General features: G+C 37.4%; 1 protein-coding gene across 2 annotated transcripts in view; it reads left to right on the top strand.

Annotated features, from left to right (window-relative positions):
• Window positions 1–16,246, top strand: part of plxna2 (plexin A2) — a 167,869-nt gene extending 151,623 nt beyond the window's left edge. For both annotated transcript variants that reach the window (XM_026236931.1, XM_026236932.1), the window contains exons 27-32: window positions 2,069–2,168; window positions 5,020–5,210; window positions 5,343–5,512; window positions 5,641–5,853; window positions 5,990–6,140; window positions 11,907–16,246. In XM_026236931.1, the coding sequence (XP_026092716.1) occupies window positions 2,069–2,168; window positions 5,020–5,210; window positions 5,343–5,512; window positions 5,641–5,853; window positions 5,990–6,140; window positions 11,907–12,002 (921 nt within the window). In that variant the 3' untranslated portion in view covers window positions 12,003–16,246. The remainder of the gene's footprint in view (window positions 1–2,068; window positions 2,169–5,019; window positions 5,211–5,342; window positions 5,513–5,640; window positions 5,854–5,989; window positions 6,141–11,906) is intronic.
• Window positions 16,247–17,158: the final 912 nt, after the last annotated feature.

Consider the following 17,158-nt stretch of genomic DNA (forward strand, 5'->3'; position numbering starts at 1 on the left):
AAAATCATTATCATAATCATATATGACTAGTAGGTGGTGTATGGAAATGTATTGATAGATGAAGGGTGTCGGGGGGTGGATGGATGGATGGATTTTTTTATTTATTTAAAAAATGCTGTTCTTTTGAACATAATTTTCATCAAAGAAACCTGAATAATGTATCACGGTTTAAACAAAAAAGCAGCACACCTGTTTTCAACATTAAATCAGCATATTTTCAACATTAACGGGTTCATATGATGCGATTTTAAGTTTTTTCCTTTCTCTTTGGAGTGTTACAAGCACTTGGTGCATAAAGAACAGATTAAAGTCTCAAATCCAAAGAGATATTCTTTATAAAAGTTAAGAGTCAACCACGCTCTCCTAAAACGGCTCGTTCTAACACGCCCCAGATGTCTACGTCACAATGTGGGAAGATTTGCATAATATCGCCCAAATAAAGAAGGCATAACTTTTATTCTCACTGTTGCCTCCGCCATGTTGTGGAGTCGCTGTGTGTTTAGCGGCTACGCCGTACTACACATAGTTTGACACAGAAGTATAAATTGGGCTTAACAGTACATTGACTGAACTGCCAAAGAGAACCGATGATTGGATGTGCACGAGCAGAGCAGCTGGACTGAGTCTCGTCCTGCTGGGAGAGGGCATCACAGTATGTTAAGGAGCATTACATATCCATCACACGCCTGAGGCATTAGGCTTATCACAACACACTGGATAGCTGGCCAATCAGAGCACACCTTGCTTTTTTACAATGTGCTCTAAACATAGAGATCAAAATAAGCACCAGATATAGTATGAGAATCGGCCAGGATTTTGCCAGCTTGCTTTCAGGAAGTTGCTTTCTTGTGCTGAATCAGCACAAGAGTAGAACTAATTTCCTCTGCAGCCCTTGACAGTTCAGATGTATTCAGATGATCAGACGTAGCGTGAGCACTCCAGAGCAGACAGAGAAAAATGGAGAGTCCTGGACTACATAACCTCATCTTTTCTTTTCTACTTTCTCATCCTCTAAATGACTAAAACATTACATTCCCTCACCTGCCAAACTCTTCCTATTGGCCTGCCTTTGTGTTTGTATTTTTACATTACCCTCCATTCTAAATCTTAGCTAATCTCTAATCTTTGTCCATGAATACAGCTGGAGCCATGTTGATTACGGTGTTGATTATTTATTGATATTGTTATCGATTATTAAAAGCTTATAGTACAGGTTATTTTTATATGACTGATTATTTTTAAATAAGATTTAAAAAATTAAGATTTTTATTATTGTTTTTATATTTACTTTTATTTTTATTCTAAAAAAAAATATTTGTTTAATTTATAGTTATTATTATTTTTAACATATCAGTTCAGTTTAAGTTACCTCAACCTTGCATTCATGATGTCCAAACCTTGGTGATACATGTGCATTTAATATCCTTTTTCCTTTCTCTTATTCTTGGACCGCTCATATTGCAGCTTACAGCTATATTTTGTACTCATTCAGCTCTGTACTTATCTTTCTGGAGTGTACAAGGCACAACAGGCAGAACGATGCCATTACTTTTCAATGAGCCTCCCCCTCTCTCTCTTTGACTCCTTCCAACATCTATGGGTGCTGTAGAGTGATGAGCGTCCCAGTGAAGGAGATCTCATATACTGTCATATGTAAATATGGGTTTCTTTTCTGATCACAAACCTTTTTCTGTGAGAAACAGGAGAGGCGAAACTCTCGCTTTTACCCGAGAAAAGGAACACATGCAGCGTGAACACCCCTTATACATTTATAACTAGAACAGATCTTTTTGAAGCACTTTAATGTTGCTTTATTTCAGGACTGTGGAGAAACGTAACAATTTCACACCGTTTTTGTAAAGCAATAGATACTGAGAATCTGTTCAGTAAAAATATATTTAATTCTGAAGTAATATAAACTCCTCAAAAGCAGAATAAACCAGCATTAGTTTTGCTCCACTATCTTGAACGTTTCTTGATAATAAGAGGCCTTGAAACCAAAAACTGTGAAATAAGGATTACAGGCAAAGGAAAGAAGCTTTACTTTAGCACTGTATTTCTTGTTCAGGTATCAGACCGCTGTGTGGTTGCTTTGGTGCCCAAGCAGACGTCCTCCTACAACATTCCACCCACAACTAGCATCTCTCGGACTTCTATCAGTAGATATGGTGAGTATATTTGTCAGATGATAATGATGGTGGCTGTTTAGCTAATTAGAAGTTTGAAGTTTGTTCATTGTTTCACAATACAAAGGTCTTTGAGGTAAAACTCAGCTGAAGATTTGCTTTTAATTACGATTGTGAGCACAAGCCACGGATGCAGTTTTGCTTTGCAGTCCATAGGATGCCCAAGGGAGCCTTCTGGGCACCAGAGAATGAGAGCGAGAGACCATGTCACGAAGGGTAAGAGGAAGAGAGAGCGGTGTTAGCAGTTAGTGTGAAGTACAGTAATGCTGATTACTCAGCTGAGTTTGGATACCTCCCGTAATGGACACATTAGCTGCTTCCCCATAGCGTTGCTATAAGGGAGTGCCACAGGGCTCCCCATCTGGCCCGTTCTCATTTACCATCACACTGAGCTGCAGGCCTCTCTCTGATTGTTAATTACTTAAAAAGTTCACATGGGCAAAAAACTTGAATGACACGCAGCCAAAAACCAGGGCGAGTGATGAAATGGAGCCCCTTGTGCGTTGTCACCTAGCAACCCTGCCAAACTACGCACACACACATCTCACCTGGTCTCAATTCACTAGATCCACATGAAATTTAGCCTGCATCGGCGTATTACATGATTCTGTTAATCAAAGCTTGAGTATGTGTCTCACGCATATGCGGTATAATGAAAGAGTTTAATTATCGTCTCTTATCATCTGTAAATATAATGACATTTAAAGTTCAGGGAGCACTCCAAATATCCAAAGACGCAACAAGCAACCTGAGAAATACTCTATAAAGCTATCTTTATTTCTCAGCCATGCTCTCGTTAACCAACAAACCTCAATCTTTTTGTGTCCTCCCCCTGAATTTGGTAGTTAAGAGTTTTTAGGGTCACATTTGACACTTTGATCTATTTTATTGCAAAATGCTTGTTGTATATTTTAGGGAACTCATCAAATAGGAATGAGATGGCTCAACACTGTTTTTGGCTGTTTTTACAACCTGCTCTTGTGTGTACTGCATAAAAAGAAGCTATCTCATCTGGCAGAGCCACGGTGCCCATCAATCATGCCATGGCACAGCGGGCACAGCTGTGCACAGGACCCGCTGATTGATTCATGTCAATTTAATTCTCAACACTTAGCAGCTCGGCTCAATTTAGCATGCCAGCACCCCCTGGCCCCAAATAACACACTTCTCACACACCTCTGACTGGCTGAGTAGGGCAACATACACATTGAAAAGGCAACCCTATTACAACCCTAACACTATTAATTAAAATACCCTATTTTATTTTATTTTATTTACTTTTTATCTTATAATTAGTACTATATTTTTTACATATAAGTATGACTTGGTATGACTCTCTTAATTTCAACATTTAATGATTTAATTATGACTTATTTGTCAAAATTAATACTTACCAAAGCATTATTTTCTTATGTGCTGGAATAGTTTACTGTATTGGAACACAATATTTTTTGACTAAAGAGCCAAATCACAGGAATCATTTGTTTGTGAATTAGACTTCACTGGATGTGCTGGATGATTTTTGCATGCGGCCAGCAAAGAAAATGCAACAGAAAAACTATCTTTTAGCATCATCCTCTATCTCATCATCATATTCAATTCGGACTGCACATTTGCAAAACATATTTTCCCCGTGACTTTTGTAAATTCAACAAAAGTGGTGTCTAGGGCTAGTTAGTTATGTTTTGGCCGCGGAAGCATGGTAGCGGGCCTTGTCCTGAAAGCACTTGATTTCATGAAACGTTTGCTCATTCTTCCCATTTATTTAGACAAGTAACAGACCAACAAAAAAATGTATTTAAATTATGATACAAATATACCAAACGGACATCGTTCCAAAGAAAATAATTCTACAATTCTATTCTTCTTCCGGCGTACTGTGATTCGATTTATCACCCCTTATGACGGGTACAATTTTCTTAATTAGCTAATTTAACTAAACAAAACACAAACCAAAAATATATAAACATAAATAATATAAAAGAAAATACACTTTCTTAAATGGCTACAACAAGTCCAGTTTTCTGTAGAGTATACAGACACATATACACTCTAGCAGTAATCCCTCAATGCCAATATTGTGGCAACGGCCAAAAGGGCTGTAAATTGGCAGTAGCTTGAGGTGGATTGAAACTACAATCCACTTCTTCCTGTACCCCCTTCTGCTAACACTACCAGTTCTCTTGGCCATCTCCCTTGTGATGCTGATCTGCTCAGAATTCCACTTCTGTCCCCAAATAGCCAGGATTATTTGCCTTGCTTTGCTGTTTCACATTCCTTTTGAAGCCAGGTGATGAGGAAAGAAACTGAGAGAGAGACTCTGAAAGGACGTGAAAGAATATATTGCACCATTGTGAGAAGCCAGTCCAACCTCCCAAGAGAGCACTCAACCACTGCGAAAAAAAAAAAGCCACACATCTAATTGGAAAAGTGAGCAAGAGACTGATTACTTAACACGCGAAGATGGAAGGGAAAAGGAGATAAGATGGATGAGCGGGGAGCTTAACTCATTAGAAATCTTTAGATGCATTGATTAGGTCCTTCGATGCAGACGTTTAAAGCATGTCTGCAGCACAATGAATCAGGACCAGCCAATTATGAAGCCTTTGAAGAAGAGGCCAGAGAGCGTCAACTCATCTCGCTCAGTTTCGAACAATACTCTCTCTACAGACAGAGAGAGAGAGAGAGAGAGGAGGAGAGTTAGACAGAGTAAATGAAATGTGAGAGGGCCATGCTCTTTCTGTTCATCCCAACGAATGACAACATGGAACAATGGAGATGTAGGAACTTCATAATCCTCTTTCTTTATCTCTCTCTCTCTCGGTTCCCACAGACTCGACATTCCGGTACACAGGCAGTCCAGACAGCCTGCGCTCCCGTGCTCCTATGATCACCCCGGACCTGGAGAGCGGAGTCAAAGTCTGGCACCTGGTGAAGAACCATGAGCACGGAGACCAAAAGGAGGGCGACCGCGGCAGCAAGATGGTGTCTGAGATCTACCTCACCCGCTTGCTAGCTACTAAGGTGCCACCTCTAGTTTTAGTGGTTAATTGTAAAAATAAAACATTTTATACACACACACACTCACACACACACACACGACAACAGTCTGTCAACTGTCAACACACAACAGTCTGTCCTTCTTTTGTCAATTAGGGGACACTACAGAAATTTGTGGATGACCTGTTCGAGACTCTTTTCAGCACGGTGCACAGAGGCAGCGCGCTTCCTTTAGCTATTAAATACATGTTTGACTTCCTGGATGAACAAGCGGACAAGCACAGCATCCATGACACCGACGTCCGTCACACCTGGAAAAGCAACTGGTGAGACGACACATTCATACGCACTATCTAACCTCAGGAATGAAAATGATGTTTTTACCCGGTATCTGAAATACAAACCAATGCAACCATTCTTTTTCTGTGTTTGTGTGTCTATCAATCCCTCACAGCCTTCCTCTTCGCTTCTGGGTGAATGTGATCAAGAATCCCCAGTTTGTTTTTGACATCCACAAGAGCAGCATCACGGACGCGTGTTTGTCTGTGGTGGCTCAAACCTTCATGGACTCGTGTTCCACATCTGAACACAGATTGGGCAAAGACTCGCCCTCTAATAAGCTGCTTTATGCTAAAGATATCCCCAACTACAAGAACTGGGTAGAAAGGTAAAAAATTTAATTGTATTAACAATATTTTAACAATATTCTCTCTTCCTTCATACAACGTTAATAACTGAGTAATAGAAACAAGCGCTCACACAAAGTTGATTTAGGGTATTGACTATCATGGCTGTCTCCACAGGTACTACGCTGACATCAGCAGGCTTCCAGCCATCTCTGATCAGGACATGAATGCGTATTTGGCAGAACAGGCACGACTGCACTCCAATGAGTTTAACATGCTCAGTGCCCTCAACGAGATTTACTCCTACATTAGCAAGTACAGCGAAGAGGTGAGCCGAAATTTCAAAACGAGCTGTCAACTCTCATTTTCAAAACATCCTTATTGATTTTTAGCATTATATTAATGAAGACTGACTTCCTGACTCTTCCGGCTCCACTGTCTAAAATACCTGATAATAGCCACAAAAAGTACATTATAAAAGATATGTTTATATTTTGTTTATGGATTGATGTTTCTAGGCTAAGAGTGTGGAGTCTGTGTAACTTGGATGCAAATAGACTGTCTGGAACTTTAGATCATTATGTCAAAGCCAGATAATCTTTCTTGTATCTAGTGTGTGTTCCTGTAGCTCAACAGGTAGAGCGTTGCAGTTGGGGGTTCGATTCCCCGGGAACACATGATAAGTAAAAATTGATCGCCTGAATGCACTGTAAGTCGCTTTGGATAAAAGCGTCTGCTAAATGGATAAAATTTAATTTAATTACATTTTTTTTATTTTAGTGTACTATATTGTTTTACTGAAGTCTAGCTGACAAATGATACATTTTTATATACTTTATACTTTTATATTCTATACTTTTATATGTAAGTATTTATATATCCTCAATCATATACATTTTGTCCTAAAACAATACAGCCATTTTTGTGGAATAACTATCACTTTGAAACAAGATGTACTCATGAAATAGAGTTTCATAGAATGATGTCATCTTTAACCAGTCTCTAAAGCCAGCAGCTGCAAGCTACAGAGTCACACACACACACACACACACACACACACACACTTATGCACAGTGTGGGTACAGACAGAGAGCGAGAATGAATAGGCTTGTGATGAGAAAGATTACACACAGCTAGATCACTGACAGCCACTCTGACACAAAGAGAGCTAGAGTAGGGCCCACGATGGAGATGTTCCGAGCGTAATGGCAGCTCCACTCAGGGGACCCATTAGTCTGACCTTTACTTTACACAGCATTTAGGGCAGCATGGAGAGCCTGCAGCCTCTCCTCTCGCTCTCATGTAAATATAGTTTCTTTGGTTGATAGTCTGTTTTCTCTTGTCCTCACATTCCCGCGAACTCTCAATCCCTCTTTTTTGTGTGTGTCCCTTTCATTCTTTTTCACACAGGGTCTGTCTTTCTACAAATAGAGCAGTGATTACCAATGCAGGAGTATGTTTATACCAGGCATACTTCAGATTCCAGTGGGTACTTAGAATAATTTCAAGTTTGATTTGTAGATTAAATCAGTCAATTTATATAAAAAAATTGTAACAAATTGTAGAGGTGTCACAATTGACGTTCTTTTTATTTATTTTATTTTTGACTATTTGAAGGACAGAAAATAGAATGTATGTGACTATAAATAGCAAATTATATGAATAAAAAATACACTAAGTACTAGAATATACACTAAAAACTATATAATAGTTCATCATATAAAATTATTATAATCTAAAATTAATATAACCTGGGCGGATGTCAAAATAAAGGTGTAAATATACAGCTACTTATATAAATCAATAAATAGTAAATATATATATAATGTAGTATATATAATGCATGGACATAAAATGTTGATTTGAGTTCAAAATATTTTATCTTTCATGTAGATATTAATGTATGTATTATTATTAATCTGCAATTCAAGTGTATAAATACATATATATATATGTGTGTGTGTGTGTGTGTGTGTGTGTGTGTGTGTGTGTGTGTGTGTGTGTGTGTGTGTGTGTGTGTGTGTGTGTGTGTGTATGTATGAGGGCATTAAAACAATAACCATTCAAGATGCAGATACTTTACTTTTCTAAATGTTTTAAGATAAAATCACTTTATTCAATATCCAATATAGTATAGTTAAAATGAACTTTTTTTTGCTGTCAATAAATTGAGCCTTGTGGGAGGAAACAATGTTTGGAAAGCACTAGTAAAGACCATCAAGCCACCTGCTTGTGTTTATTTTCCCTGCCGAACTCCAAAAAAGAAAATGCAAGCACAATGCTAAGAGGAGAACATTGTTTTGTTCACCCAGCCAAATGTGTGCGGCGGGACACTCCGTACCTGCATGCAGTAATTCAGATTCATTATACAATACGAATAGGACAACTGAAAATAATTACCTCTGTCAGTGCTCTGGAGCACTTAACCTGATGAGAGAGGGAGAGAGAGAGCGCTAGACAGAGAGAGAGAATATGCGCTCCTCTTAAAATAAAGGCGACTGAATCAGACACAATGATGTGAAGAGTGCTCCTGCAGCTGTGCTGAAATGCATGAAAAATTCAGTGCACGCGCTCCTCCTTGAATACATGCTCATGCTGTGAACCTCTAACGCAAGCTCGCAGCGGCTGCTGGAGTGATGACCTGCCCCATAGCTACAGCCACAGGGGCGAAACGAGCAGGTGCGGGCCCAACTTGGCTCCAGTGGCAGGTGTACTGGGAATACAGGGATGCTGAGTGAAGATAAAACAGACATCTAGTGCTTCACGATCCAATTGATGGCTTCCAGATTTGTTATTTACATGTAAATGCTTCTGAGTTTAATGGTAAATTGACTAATGTAATTCCTTATTTTCAGAGAGATGAAACTTAAATCTGAGGTTGGTTTGGATGTATTGGGTGGTATTGCATATATTAAAGATCCTAAACTTTATCAAAAAGGTTGCAGATTTCTTAGAGATTAAGATATTGTGCCTTTGAGCAAGTCATTTAAAGAGCCTGTTCACATTTCATCACAGTTTAAAAAAAAAAAAATAGAATTAAAATAATCTCAAAGGCTAAAAATAAAAGCTTATTCAAAATAAAAAAATACAATATTAAAGTATATAAATAATACTAAAATAAAACTGCTTGATAGTCACTGTACAGTCACTTTTTATGCTTTTGATGAATGTTTAAATAAGTGCAGAGTGAACATTCTACAAAATATTTCTGGAGAAGTGTGGATAATCCGAATTAGGTTTCACCATAGCAGTACTTGTATAGTTTGGATAAACATGTCAGTTGGAAGCAGTGGATCACTTTGAGTTTGTGATTAATGTACCACATACTCTTTGTTTACAATCAATCATTCTTTTGGAGTTGCAAGAGGAGATTTCTACATACATCCACCCTCCAGTGCTCTCACGTCCATCGTTTTAAAAAAGCTATCATTAATGAAGCCCCATCTTGGCTTGCTAGATGTGCCTGTATCGATCTAGTTTCCCATTATTTTCACTGTTTGATGTGCAAATGAATGGCAGACAGAAGCCACGATGCCATTTCCTGCCGTGTTCCTCTGACACCGCAGTCAGAGATTATGTCATGGGCACAGAGAGGGGTCGATCCTGTCTGCCTGCCCTCTTTTAATGTGACTCGACATTTTTGACTGCTATGCTTAAAAAAGAAAGATGGAAATGAGGGATGGCACTCTGCGGTTTGGGTCAGACTCAAGTTATACTTTCCTTTTTAATGAAATATTCATGAAATTAAGTCTCTGGCAGTTTTTCTCTCAGATGCTGAAAATTAGTCCAAGTCTCCTTACACAGTGAGCAGTAACTGGTCGGTGATAATTAGATATAGAGTATGCCGTCTGGAGAACGTGTTTAATGGTTGTCTGAAACAGTTTCGTGTTTTAGTTGAAACATCTGCTTTGGTCATATTGAACCCAATTCTACTTTGTTGTTTCAAATCAGTTCTCGACAGTTTGCAGGTGTTAATATAACATACTCATTATCTGCCGAGAGACTTTCCTATTTCTACTTTTTTCAATACATTTCATTCTTATGTTCTAGAAAAAAATGTAAATAACTTATTTTAAATTTATTTTATTTAATAGACATCATATTGTATTATTATCTAAGCACCCTTAATGTACCTTTGAGTAATTAGTATTTGTTTTATTTCACTCATGTTTTAAACTAGATATATTTTAATATATTATGTTTTTAATGTTTTTGTCATGTGGATCACATTAAATGCTTTATAGTTTTTAATTATAAAATTGATGATTTAACTTCAGTCATTTTTATTTTATATAATTTTTTTAAATTATTTATATATATATTAGTGCTGTCAATCGATTAAAAAAAATTAACTAATTAATCGCACAATTTTTTAAAATTAATCGCGATTAATCGCGATTAATCGCAATTAAAAGACTGAAACTTTTTGGATATGTAAATGTAAAATGTAAAAAATTAATGTAAACTCAAGACAAAGAAACTATTTAAATTCAAAATATGATTGTTTATTGGAATTTTTGTTTAACTTGTAACACAGATTTTCTCATGTAAACAACATACCTGCAATAAACCATCAATATCCTCCAAATTAAATGTTGGCTTGAAAGCCATATTTATTACAGAAATAAAAACACAGGCATGTAAGTACCATTTGAATTTCAAAACAATCAATGCCAATAAAAAACAAAAATGATTTCCATGTTGAATTCTAAGTGGACTGCAAAAAAATTCCAAAGTATAGTCATTGCCAGTGCTTTAAGTGGGCCAGGACGCACCGGTACTCAGTACCGCCACTTCCAAATATAGCTCTTGAGCGTACCGCCACCTCTCCGTGCGCCCAGAACGTGCTTGTAGCGTACCGGTACGCTCTTTTGGACATCTGTTTTAATAGAGGTTTTAATCTTTTACCTGCACTGCCGATTTTCAGAGCGCCCTTCACAATGCAAGCTTCCTAATTCATCCCACCCAGAGCAGAAACTACATTACCCATTCACCCTTAAGTTATACAAGTGAATAGCGCATGTGTCGCTTTTCCCACTGTTAAGTGTCAACAACTCAACGTGGCCGGAGAAGGTGTGTGAAACTCGTTGTGAGTTATACTAAAGCAAAATCTTGAGTATCCATTGTCTGATAAACATTAAAAACTGTCTGCGGAGGTTGAGTCGTCCTGCAGCCAGCCCCCGCCGGCTGCTCATTGGCTGCTGCATCTTTTTTCTAAGTTCTAAAAAAATACCGTAGACGGCAAGGCACAAATTTAGATATTCATTTATCTAATTAATCTATAGCCTATGCACAAAGACAATATTATCTTTTTGTTTTAAAGCTTGATGAAGAGAGAGAGCGCAAGTTGCTGCAGCTGCGAGGAGGACAGTGATGCACGCGTACAGGAGTGATTGACAGTTCGCGGCACTGTGTACAAAAAATACTCCGCTACACAATTATTTGGTTATTTTCGTTTAAGCTTATTAACGTTAGCGTTACAGAAAGGTCTGATTTACGCACTGTTACAGTCATTGTTTTTTAGTTTTTTTTAAACAATGACATTTGAGTTCATGATTTTAATGTTGCTGTTTCTTGTGGCAGACTGAATGAAGAGTAATGTTTCTTGTGGCAGACTGAAGAGTAATCCAGCAGAGTTTTATACTGAAACTTTCCGTCTAAAAGTCCATCTTTGGTCTTAACCATATTTCTTTGCACGTTGAACACACATAGGCCACAACTGGAAATAAAAAAAACTGCAACCGCGTTAATTGCGTTATTTCTTTTTAACGCGTTAAATATTTCAAATTAATCGAATGCGTTAACGCGCTAATTTTGACAGCACTAATATATATATATATATATATATATATATATATATATATATATATATATATATATATATATTTAGTTATTTGTATATTTTTTCCCCTCTGCTATAGAGTCTTCCCATTTTTGTGACCATGTTCCCCTTCTGTCCTGGGATCACATCAAATGATATATAAATGTTTTGATTTTTTCACATATTCTTCAGAGTATACAAAATCTGCCCGCTCACCTGAGATCTGTCTTAACGCTATACAGTGATTAACAGCTTCCTGTGTTCTTTTCCTAGATCACTGCTGCACTGGAACAGGACGAGACGGCGAAGAAACAACGACTGGCCTACAAAGTGGAGCAGCTCATCGCTGCCATGTCACTGGAGAGCTGAGAGAGAGTTAAATCTGGAACGAAGGATGAAAGACCTTTAATCAGTCAAACCATCATCCAAAGCCTCTACACACAAAAGAGAGCAACACTGGCTAGAGACAATTTTTCTACAATTTTGTGAAGAGGTCACCTTTAAGACCAATGGACAACTTTTTGCAGGTCACAAGGCTTTTGTCTTGAGGATGGGATCAGGAGTGGAAACTATGGAGTTGTGTTTTTATTTTTTCCAAGGGAAAAAACATTGTGGGAGGAGCAGCTTCCTGGCACATTTTTTGTTTATCTGGTTGGTTGGCTTTCTTTTTTAGTTCATCTGGTTCAATGTGCCTAGCACTGATTAACATGATGGATGTAAGACACTAATACTTCCTCAAAAATGTGCTTGCTAAAACCATTTCAGGAGGATTTGAAAGAAGGAAACGGACATCTACTGCCTCGCCATTGCCGTCCAGTTGATGGCTTTTACTTCCAAATTTTATTTTTATACATGAGTGCTTTTTGAGTTTGTTTTGTTGAGTCGGCTATTGTAATTCCTCATCGTTGGTGTGGCGAAAGTTCAATTCTCTTTCTTTTCTTGGAAAGCAGCGGCTGCTACCAACACAGGCTAGTACAAACTTAGACTTTCGAGACCAAAAGGCATCAACATTGTCCGGGAGATAATGAAACTCCAACAAAAGTGGGCCAAAATTCAGCCAGCATGTACCTAGCTCTCTACAGTCGACCAGAAACCAGTGTCAAACTGGACGAAACCCACTTTATGGTCTCTCTATGTGCATACGTCCTGGTTTCTACATGTAAGCATATGTGAATGTACAAACTTTACTCTATTTTGTCCTAGCGTTTTTGTTGGTTTTCTAAAATAGGAGTCAGTTGAGCTGATCTCCACGGCACGTCGTCCTAAAGAACTGAAAATCCCTCTCCATAATAGTGCTGCTGAGATTCAGATATGAAAGCGGCGACGAGTAGCACATTCAGCTCAAATCATGCGTGGAGAAACCCCACCTTCCCTTTCAAACGAAAATGGACTCGCTTGACATCATCTTACCAGAGAGTATTAATTATTATGTATGGTCCAATGTGTGTGTAGTCTGCATGCATTATACAGTACCTCATATATAAAAAAAATAATAATAATGTCTCCTTTCCCATTTACGCCTATGTTCAAGTGCCAAGAGGTCAGGTGAGTTGTGGATGACTCGAAGGGACGCCGATGATGTAATATACCATGTCACTTCCTTTCTGTACACACCCGTCAGGATTAAGTGCCAAAAGATCACTTATTTACACACTTGTCGGTTGATGCTTTATTAAGGGAACGGACCCTGTATACTGTAAAAAACATCTGTTTTTTTTTTTTAAGTTTCGTTCTTACCACTTGCAAATTCAGGTACGAAAACTTTGGAACGGTATCTGTAAATATAAAGTATTTGTAAAATACTTTATGTGTCTGGGATCTTAATAGCTTGAGTGAGTTTTTTCCGATCTCTTTTTTTTCCCTATTTCTTTTATTCCCCTGCCTGACATGAAGTATGTCAACAGAACGCATGAACAAAAGACGACATAGCTTTCATTTATAATGCATGATGGCAGGTAGAGCTGTTTTTGATGATCATCCGAACCAAAATAGACAAGGTCGTTCAGGTCAGAGTCATCTTAGGTTCATAGAGGTATCAGGGAGAGACTCCTCAGCTCAGTTTATACGGTAAAATGCAGTATCGGATGTGAAGACATAGACTGACACGGCTCAAATGGCGCTTGTTTTCTTTTCCCCCTGTGGCCTTAGAACATTGAATCTGTTATTTCTAGTTAATTTAATCAGCGATGTGTCATTTTTCTCTGTCTTTGTTAGCTGTGTTTGTGACTAATCAGATAAAGAGAGCTAGCGTGACGATAAAGAAGGGTGGAAGAAGCATGCCCTCGCTCAGACGGGTGCTGGGTGGTGTCTGCTGGAGTATTCGAGAAGCATAGGAATGAGATGGAGAGAGAGAGAGAGACAGACCCCTTTAGCTTAAGATTCCTTCTGCTGCTTTGAAGCTCGCCTTTGATCTCAACTAGTCGTGTGCACAGTGTGATCAGGAGATAAAAAAATACACATCAAAAATAGGATCCAGTGCAGGAGATTACAAAAGAAGAACTGCATGAAAGATAATGAATGAATCTGTTAAAGGAATAGTTCACCCAGAAGATTCTATCAGCGTTTACTCGTCCTCATCCAAAACATGTTCGACTTAGTTTCTTCCATGAAACACAAAAGGAGAAATTTTGAAAGGTTTGAATTATTTTGGTCGATCTTTGACATACAGTTGCAATGAATGGTGAATGGCGGTTTTATGTTTCACAAAGGATGGAAAACAGCATCATAAAAGTGCAAAAAAGTAAAAAATAAAAAAAAATGTTATATATATGTGACCCTGGACCACAAAAGCTGGGGTATATTTTAAGCAATAGCCAAAAAAAAAAAACAATTGTATTGGTCAAAATTATAGATTTTTCTTTTATGGCCAAAATCATTAGGATATTAAGTAAAGATTGTGTTCCATGAATATATTTTGTAAATTTCCTGCCAAAAATATATCAAAACCTAATTATAAATTGCTGAGAACGTCATTTAGACAACTCCGTCTCAGTATTTAGATTTTTTTTGCACCCTCAGATTCCAGATTTTCAAATAGTTGTATCTCGGACAAAAAATATAGTCATATCCTAACAAACCATACATCAAAGGAAAGCTTATTTATGATTTGATGTGGGAAAGTAATAAACTAAAATAAAGTCTTAAAAGAGACGGTGCATATTGTGAATGAATCGTTTAGTCTGGTTTTGGAAATTGAATCACATTCATTGAAAAGATTTAAATAAAAAGAATAATTCAGAGCTATTACATGAAAAAAAAACTAGGAGAGGTAACAAAGTTTAAAGTAAATAGCGTCAGTGTCAAAATTATCACTAATATTTTTTATTTCAAGCAAAAACTCGATTTTAAAAACATTTCTAAAAACTTCTTATCTTACATAATTTTACTTGTCAAGTAAATGTATTTTGATTTGGGAATGTTTGGATGTTCACCTCTTGTGTTCACTGGAAGAAAGTAAGAGATTTTCTATTTTGTGATGAACTATTACTTGAAGTTAGGGACGACCTATAGTAATTCCACTATTTCTGAACAAACGCACATTTCTCTAACTAACACACACTGTATATTCATAGCATATATGAATTTCCATGACATGTCGCATGTTAGTGACATTAGGGTACATGACAAAGCTTCCTACTTTTGGTTATCCATAGTCTTCCCTGTTTTCCGTTTATCAGAGCTCATCCCAGCTCTATAAGGGCAAGAGACCTTCCGCAGCACCTGAGGTTTTCCCAGGATGCAATTCAGTTTTAATGTGAACCTTGTTTGCTGCCACATTAGTCAAGGAGGGACGTCTCTCCTGCATAAAAAAGAAAAAATTGATCTAAAAACAAAATATATTCTGGTCCTAACGTTTTGTTCGAAATGATGTGGCACAGGAAATTGCACTTTGTTGAGAGAGATTTCAGTAGCTCAATACTTATTAATGTCTATTTGAAGATATTTGATCCCTCAAAAAAAGAGAAAAAAGTTAATTATAATTTTTATTGCGCTATTCTGCAGAGCAGAGTAAAATTTGACAGTGCTAGGCAGCTTTCTGAAATATCAGCAGTCATCTGTGGCGGTCACAACTGCTGCTAATTTTATATATTTGGCACGAATCTACAGTCTTGGAATCAGTTTAGTGCACTTTTATTGTTTTTAGCTCATGTTTTGCTCTGTGATGGAATAGCATGCTACGAACAAGTGAAATGTTCATATTCTCTTCATATTACTAATTGTAGGAAACAAAAACGAGAGCGAGAAAGGCTTTTGTAGTCAGTTTGAGGTGAATATCCTTCCATTTTTAATCACGCAAAGCTATAAATGAATCTCTCTTTGTAGACACTGGACTTCTGTAACATAGTACATAGAAATAATAATGACCTCGATGATGACGATGATAATAATAACACTTATGGTTGTCTGTTCTTCTTGTTTTTTAAGTGTTGTGAAAATTGTAAGAGAGTTAAAGTATTTAAAAAGAAAAAAAGTCGGTCTTGTTTTTTTAATTGCTTTTGTTTCGTTTGGTTTTATTATATTACTGTGTACCTATTGTAAATATGAAGCACACCTATTTTGCAAGCCAAGGATTCACTTTGTACTGTTGTTATATATAAATAAAATTTACTGGTTAAAAATGGTGGTTCTACTCGAGTCGCTTCTGTCAGCCCGAGGTGAAAAATGGCCACACATTCATCCCACTTATTTGGGGTTAATCTAGGGATGCAATTTAAACCCTGCCATCAATGAGCACTCACATTCAGACTGGCTGCATAACAAGGAAACCATTGGAGCTTAAACAGCCCAGCGCTGCAGTTTGTCTTCTCACGTGCCCATTATCCCTCGCTGGACATTTCTCTCACGCCACACTCAGACAAATTACATTACAATGGTAATGGCCCAATGGTTTCTGATTGGATGGCCATGTAAAATGCCCCCGGAGGAGGCTGAGGTGGATATGCCCGTTTTTAATCAATACAGATGTCTGGTTCACGCAAGGAAACCAACAAATACAGCCTGAGGCAATGTGTTTTGTAACTTTATTCACTGCAACCTTGATTCACTGTTTTAAAACACAAAGTATGTTCGCTGTTGACCACTAAGGTGACCCTGTCCCATGAGACATACATCATAAACAGCTGAATGTTGTCGTAACATCTGAAAGGTAGTGATTTAGTGGCATACTGTGGTTGAGTAAACATTCAAAATTCTTTCAGATGAAAACATCAATTACATGTATAGGACATGTATGTGTGATGGCAGGAAATGTCATTGTGGTTAGCAATCGTTTAGCTTTACTAGGATGTTCAAGCTCCAAAACTTAGAAAAAAACACGTGTGCAACTGTGGCTCAGTAACAAAGAAATGTGTGCTGTAACATGCTTTCTAAAAAAAAAAAATTTATATTAACATTACATATCACTAAATCAATTAAATCAATTTTATAATCATATTTTATAATGGAATTATAAAGACATTGAGCTGTCAATGTATGTAAAATTTTACAAAAACTGAGATTTGTGTTGAACTGAAGTTAATTGTGTA

Source organism: Carassius auratus, chromosome 48 (assembly GCF_003368295.1).
Source record: "Carassius auratus strain Wakin chromosome 48, ASM336829v1, whole genome shotgun sequence".
In the NCBI taxonomy this organism is placed as follows: domain Eukaryota; kingdom Metazoa; phylum Chordata; class Actinopteri; order Cypriniformes; family Cyprinidae; genus Carassius; species Carassius auratus.